This window comes from Mustela nigripes, chromosome 14, assembly GCF_022355385.1.
Source record: "Mustela nigripes isolate SB6536 chromosome 14, MUSNIG.SB6536, whole genome shotgun sequence".
Lineage (NCBI taxonomy): Eukaryota > Metazoa > Chordata > Mammalia > Carnivora > Mustelidae > Mustela > Mustela nigripes.
This window is the reverse complement of record NC_081570.1, coordinates 17,615,958-17,623,301: the sequence shown is the minus strand read 5'-3', so window position 1 is coordinate 17,623,301 and position 7,344 is coordinate 17,615,958. Positions and strand designations below refer to the sequence as shown.

Genomic DNA, 7,344 nt, shown 5'->3' with positions numbered 1-7,344 from the left:
GGAGCCCCCATAAAATCTGTTAGCTGTGTGACTCCACCCCCCTGCCCACCACAGATTGGACCAGGGTGGCCACCTGACTCGAGCTGGCCAATCAGGTCTTCCCTCTTTCCAGGGTTGGGTGATCACCCCAGTCGTTCCAAACCTCCACGGCCCTTCCTACCTCTGGCTCCAGAAGCTACCTTGTAGTCTTACAATAGTTTTCTCTTTTGCCTCACTGCCTCTGAAATAGGTTTTTATTCCTTGCAACCAAAATAGCCACAACAAAATTGAGGAGGAGGAGGAGGAGGAAGACAACTTCCCCAGGCAGGATTAACGACACCTTTCTCTGCTTCAGGTACCTTCATCTCCTCCTTGTAACAGCAGGCACTCCTGCCTCCTGCATGGGGTAGGTGCTGTTTCACTGATCCACATGACTGGAGGGATGAGGGATGGAGGCAGGTATTCCCACCATCAGTCTACCCGTAACAGAGGCTCTGAGGGGCTAAGCCATATGTCCAATGACTCTTAGCCAGGAAGGAGCAGAGTAGGGATGCAACCCAGGCCTTCTTCCCTTTATCCCTCCCTGGAACTTCAGTTTGCTCCTAACTTTGCCCATGTGCCTGCCTCCCACCTCAATCTTTTTTTTTTCTTTTTAAAGATTTATTTGTTTGAGAGAGAGAGAGAGAGTGCAGCGGGGAAGGGCAGAGGCAGAGGGAGAGGGAGAGAGTCTGAAGGGGACTCCGCCGAGTGCAGAGCCCAAGGCAGGGGCTGATCTCACTACCCTGAGATCAGAACCTGAGCAGAAACCGAGAGTCAGAAGCTTCACGGACTTACGCAACCCAGGTGCCCCCTCCCACCTCAATTTTTCAGCTTGTTGGTAAAGTCACCATGATTGATTTATCTCTGCTCTGGCAGGGAGGTATTTCTGTAATGAGTAATTATGGAATCAATGTGTAATTTTTATGGAAACTTAATAGAAGTCTCATCTGGTAGAGTGTTCAGTGATTTCTGAGATATTTTATTTGTCTGTCTGGCATCCATTCTTCACAGAACCAACGGTCTCAACTGTATATTCTTGGGTTCTGCATGCGTGATGCTCTGGTATTTGTAGCCTCCCTCACCAGCACCAGACCACCTCTCCCAAGGCTGGCCAGTTCTTAGAGAGAGCAAAGGAGCAGCCCTGCTGCACTGTTCCCAGCCACCCCAGATTAGAAACAGTCTCAACAGCCAGCAACAGGGAATCTGTCCAGAAAATTTTGATATGGCAACTCAACAGATTATTGGGCAACCATTCAAAAAGTATGTGTTAAATCACTATGACTCAATGACATGGGGTAATAGCCCACACACAGGCTTAAGTGAAACAACTGAAACACAAAACTTTCTGTACAGTCTGATCCTAAATGTTTAACACTAAAAAAAGACAGGAAGGAAATATCCTGAAATATGAACAAAGCTTGTCTCCAAGTAATAGAGTAAGTGAATCTTCTAAGCGGGAATGCATTCCTTTAACAATGTTTCTCTACCTTTCCATTTTGATGTCTTTCTCTAACCCCCTATTTTTATATATTTCCACAAGCATTTCTTTTCCCTGGATTACACGTTCTCCTACCCGTGGGGTGGGGGGCAGCTGCCTGTTTCTGCCAGTGACAGGCACACAGACCTTGGACATGTCTGTTAGCCAGGGCTGTACTGTGTTACTTTCTGGTTAGAAAAACACAACATTGCAAAACCACAAAAACGCTTGCCTTGTAGGAGAAGGAAAGCTCGGTGAGCGGGTGCGCGCTGCTTGTGGGTGGCAGCTGGCGCAGCTGCAGGGCCGCGCCGTGGGCTCGGTCCATGGTGTCCTACAGCCACATTCCCTGGGCCCAGCCTGGGAGCCGGAGCTGCTGCTGCTGCTACGCGGGGCCAACCCTGGAGACCATCTTCCCCGGCGGGTTCACCTCCTCTCACCAGCCATGGGAGGGCGGACAGCTTCTCTCTCACCTCCACGCAGAGAAGTGCCAAGTTCGGTCGCTCCCAAGCAGACAGTGTGATTCCTTGTCCAGGTGGTGCTCTAGGGAGGTGGGGAGGAGCATTAAAAATGCATGTACAGTGAGACATAGAGCCCGGCTTTGCTACCGCAGGAGTAAACACTATGGGCACAAAACACAACCTATCATGAGAAGTGAAACCATTAAAAAAACGGTATCAGGCCTTTGGCTCCCTTAATAAAGATGTGGTTCACCTGCCTCAGAACCTTTTCTCCTGGCCCATAAAAGTCAACTTTTCTTTTCCTCTGCTTCTTTCCTCCCATCACATCCTAATTTAAATCCTCCCTTTTCCATTCGCTCCCCTACACATAAGTGGTGGAATACTGAACTTGTCTACCTCTCTAGGACTCCAAAAAAATATCCCAATGCCACAAAAAAGGAAACATCTGTGTTCTAACTTAGGGAAAGAAAAAATGAGAAGAAAAGCCATCTCCGTGGATGACAGAAGAACTAAGCTACTACCAATGGTCAGCTGAGCGCAGGTGAGGTAACACTGGGCCCCCCGGGAGAAGATCTGTGTGACCAGATCACATCAGCTCTGGGAAACTCAGGTGCCTCACTGTGAAGTGGGGGTAATAATGTGGCCTCAAGTAAAATCGGGGATGATAGTAATTTGGACCATTGTTGTAGATTTCATCAGGGGGCTATTTTCAGCACAGGTCAAGTTCTTCTAAAATAAGGAAGAAAGATAAAGCATATATTCCTAGGGTTCTGGGAGGCACGGCCAGAGCACCTTACCATGGTGCTAAATGTTTCTTTGAGGTCCTCGTATGGTAAAAAGAAAAAAAAAATCCATACAAATTTGGATTCTACTACAAAGTCTATGGTTTTTTTTTTTTCCCCTCTGTGGGGGCTTGAACTTACCACTCTGAGATTAAGACCCGAGCTGAGATTAAGTGTCAGATGGTTAACTGACTGAGCCACCCAGATACCCCTCGATGTTTATTTTAATATAAAAATGTTATAGCTTTTGATCTGTCATATGCTACCTGTTTGCCTTGGCCAAGTTTAACTTTCCAGGCAGTTTTCTCTGCTGAAAATACAGATAATAACACTTCTACCACCCCCCCAACCACAGGGTTGTTGTGAGAATTTGATGAAATAATGCAAGTATAATGCATGCACAGCAATGGCCAAATGAATGGCAGCTATTATTAGTATTAATTTTATTCCTACCAGATTAATTATTGAACTGACCCACAGATCTTCCTTTCTTTCATGTAACCATGCAACAAATATTTATGTAGGACTTACTATGTGCCAAACAGATACAGCCTCTGCTATGCCCCCCGGCTTCAGAAAGTTGCCTTCTGTGTCTTGCAACTTCCAGTTCCTTCTGTTATCTAGCTCTACCCACAGGAATGCTGGTTCCTGGTGTGAACAGCACAGTCATATGTCACAGGGCTAACACTGTGTCCAGCATCTAGGAGACACTGGATGTAGGGCTTAGCACTGGGGCAGCCACAAAGACTATTTGGCTCAGGTCTCACTTTGTTGAAGAGCCTCAAAATTCAATGATTGCTGCTGCCTCCAGATGTGATTATACATTTAGTATATATTCCATACCTTAATTACATATATACACATATACATATGGTGTGTGTGTGTGTATGTGTGTGTATGCATATATATGTATATATATACATATCTATTTAGGTGGATGTATATATATACACACACACAGTATATACAAGGTATACTCATCAGATAATTTCATAACTGATATTCCAGAACCAGACCTCCCTGTGAAGACCAATGAATATTTGCAACCTTGTGAAAAGCATAATTATTCTTCACTATACTTCCTTGTGTGGGTGAAAAGCATGACTGTGTTAAATTTAGGTATTTTAATGTTTTGAATATAGCAGCCTTAGGAAGGAAGAATGGCCCAGGGAGAGACCTCAGAGAGACCCCTGCAGGTCTTCAAGCTGGCCTAGATCTGAAGGGGGCACTGCAGCCTGAACTGGAAAGATGTCTCCTGAATCCCCTGTTCAACGGCAGCTTGCCAAGGCCCAGCCCAGAGCCCAGCATGGTGACCTCCATACACACCTACTGACTGGCTAAAGGCAGGCCTGTGGAGCACCTGGGGTAGCTCCCAGTCAAGAATGGAATGGCTTACTCAGGCCTAATCAACCACAACTTTGGAGATCCCACAGCTGTAACCAGTTCCACCCACAGGATGTCAGAGAAAGCAAACAGGCCTTGAGGACATGCCAGTCGGGTGATGGAAACCTGGGCCTCCTAACCTTCTTTGGACCAGCTGCTCTGTTCAGGTGGGTTTCTGTTTTTGCTTTTGTTTGTGAGTTGTTGCTGTCATTCAAGTCCCTTCTAAAAAGCAGATTCCCTCTTTGCCTGAGGGCCAAAGCCTCTGAGGCATCCCCTGCAAAGTCAGGAGGCTTTCCCTCAGCTAGGTAGGAGTTAGGACAAAAAGCTCTGGAGGAACCCTTTGCAAGTTGCTCTCCCTTTAAGGTGCACATTGTTTACCTAGTGAATCTCCTTTTCTTTTCTTTTTTTTTTTTTTTTTAAAGATTTTATTTATTTATTTGACAGAGAGAGAGATCACAAGTCGGTGGAGAGTCAGGCAGAGAGAGAAAGAGAGAAGCAGGCTCCCGCTGAGCAAAGAGCCCGATGCGGGGCTCGATCCCAGGACACTGAGATCATGACCTGAGCCGAAGGCAGCGGCTTAATCCACTGAGCCACCCAGGCGCCCCTGAATCTCCTTTTCTGCCTTCAGAGCACTTTTCCAGCACTAACATATGCCCAAGAGGCAAGTGGCCAACTCTGTGTTCCCTGCGACCCCTTAACACTGAGGCCCTCACAGCCAGCAGTAAGCACAGGGTCATTGACTCAAAAATGTAAAGATAATTCTAGGTGCTTGCTACCATTCCATTCCCCCCGACCTTATCTCAATGAATTATTTCACCAACCCACAGAGCAGGCTGGACAGATTGAGAGGACCACAGCTCATAGCTGCTGAGAGTAGTATATTAGAATTTGGCTCTATCTGGAAAAAAAAAAAATCAATAAAACACGCCCTTTTCCACCACCTGACGATTCAGCATCTGGCTGGTACTGAGTGCCATTTACAAAGCCCTTTCCCTTTCCTGGGCTTTGGCTCACTAAAGGGTTACACTCCTCCCCTACCATTGAGCTGGAAACTATAACTTCCAGCAGCCAGTGTAGATCAAGAATTCCTCCCCGTATCCCACCTGCTAACTCCACCATCTGCTATTGCCAGGAAGCCCGAGCCGGAGTGTAGAGGAATAATTTTGGCAAAGTTACTGCATTTCACTTCCTGATTGGGTAAAGCCTGCCATCACCTATATTAAGGCAAACCTTTGTCCCCCTCCCTTCGCTAAAATGGGGGGGGGGAACCATTCCAAGGCAGCGAGACCCAGACCCGCAAGGCAGGTGACAGCAAGAAGGAAGGGTATTAGTACTAGGGGGCGTTAGATGATTCCAAATGCATTACCTTTCCTGAAAACAAAAAACAAAGGCTGATTTCAAGACCCCCTGCCTCAGGCTTAATCACTACTCACCGGGGCGGCGTCTCCTCTGAGGCCCACCTATCCCAGGTTTCTGAGAAACGACTTAGACTCTCCACACCACCCGGAGGCACAGTCTCCTTAATTCCTTCCCCAACTCAGGAGCTGCCTGGGTGCTGCAGTGTTTTGCTTTCAAAGGCCACGATCTGATTTGCCAGTCCGCCTGCCGGTCAGAAGCTCGCGGGGACTTCTTGCAGGCGAGTGGCTGCGAGGAGGGAGGTGGGCGGGACATCCCCCGATAATTGGCTGCGCCGCAAAGCTTGCTTGAAGCGTAGGGGGAGCGACTTGGGGAGGCGGCCCCAGTCTTGAGCTTTGCTCTCACCTGGAGGGGGCCCCTCTAGAGGCCGCGTCAAGGACGTTGGAACAAACCCCTCTCTCCCTCTCCACCTGTACGGGGTGCTGGGGTGACTGCTCACCTCCCCTGCCCGACAGGTGGGCAGCTTGCCAGGAGACCGACCTTCCAGTTCTCAGAGCCACCTCCCGGGCTTTGCTCCTGCTGTTCCTCCACCTTACACTCTCCGCGTGCCTTCAGATCCTTCGCGACCCTCAAGACCCGGCTCCCACAAAGCCGTCTCAGTACTCGGGGCATATACAGTGTCCTTGCGGGCGCTCCCCTAACACCTGTTGACTGCGCTATGTACCAACCCTCCCAGCGCGTCCGCCGCTCCGCAATGCCCAAGGTCCTAGCACTGCGTGAATGCTTCCCTAACGTACAACGTATACAGTAAGCAGTAAGTGTAATCAACACGTGCATGGAGCTTACACCTTTTCACTTACACGCATCTCCTTTCAGATCCTCGCAGGAACCCCCTGAGTGAGACTTTGAGCTCATGCCCATTTTACAGATGAGGAAATGGCATTCGGGCCCAGACCCCAAGGAGGAGAAAGAGCCAGTTTGGGTTCAGATCTGGAGGCAGAGAGAGCTCAGAGGGAACACCAGAGAGCAGAACGAGGTTGGCATTTCGTAGGAACCTCCCAAAGAACAGCGTGGCCGGTGCAAGATTTTTCTGGGGCGTGGGTAGTAGGAGCTGCCATCAGCAGACCTGCCTAGGGACAGAGGTTTGGATTCACCCTAAATTTAAAGGGGAGCCATTGCGGGTTCTGCTCTGGGGAGTGACAAGAGCACTGTGACTGCTCTGAAGCTTGCAAAGACGGGCTCAAGGAACACTGTATGTCTGTTCTTGTATTGTTGCCCGTATCAGGTTTTTTTTTTTTTTTTCTTTTACTATTGTACACAGGGCTTGGATGAATGTTAGTTGTTGTCTTCTTCTTTTTAAAAAAATATTTTTTGTATTTATTTAAAACGAGAGAGCAGGAGAGCACAAACAGTGAGAGTGGCAGAAGGAAAGGGAGAAGCAGGCTCCCCACTGAGCAGGGAGCCCGATGTGAGTCTGGATCCCAGGACTCCGGGATCACGACCTGAGCCAAAGGCAGTTCTTAATCAACTGAGCCACCCAGGCGCCCTAATCGTAGTCTTCTAACTAGGATTTCCGGGTAGGCAAAATTCCAAGGCTCTTGGTCTATAGCAAGATATTTGAGGGGTCATTTAAATGACCCCCTATTAGGTTTCCCCACTAGTTGTGATGTAATTAACCCAAACCCTGACATTCTAGCGGTTTCCCTAAGGTTTTTTTTTTTTTTTTTGAAACACCTCTAATGATTGGCCAACAACTTTTCACGCTAAAGAAACAGAAGAAACCATTGGCTGATTACTCAGGAGGCACCCTAAAGGAGGACTCCAGAATGTTAGGCCTGTGGTTGCCATAGCAACCGGGAGGCTGGGTAGC

The 7,344-nt window shown here is 48.3% G+C and overlaps 1 protein-coding gene across 2 annotated transcripts in view; it reads right to left on the bottom strand.

Moving 5' to 3' along the window:
- NIPAL3 (NIPA like domain containing 3) overlaps window positions 1-1,910 on the bottom strand; it is a 49,408-nt gene extending 47,498 nt beyond the window's left edge. For both annotated transcript variants that reach the window (XM_059376650.1, XM_059376651.1), the window contains exon 1: window positions 1,728-1,910. In XM_059376650.1, the coding sequence (XP_059232633.1) occupies window positions 1,728-1,820 (93 nt within the window). In that variant the 5' untranslated portion in view covers window positions 1,821-1,910. The remainder of the gene's footprint in view (window positions 1-1,727) is intronic.
- Between the last annotated feature and the right edge of the window lie 5,434 nt (window positions 1,911-7,344).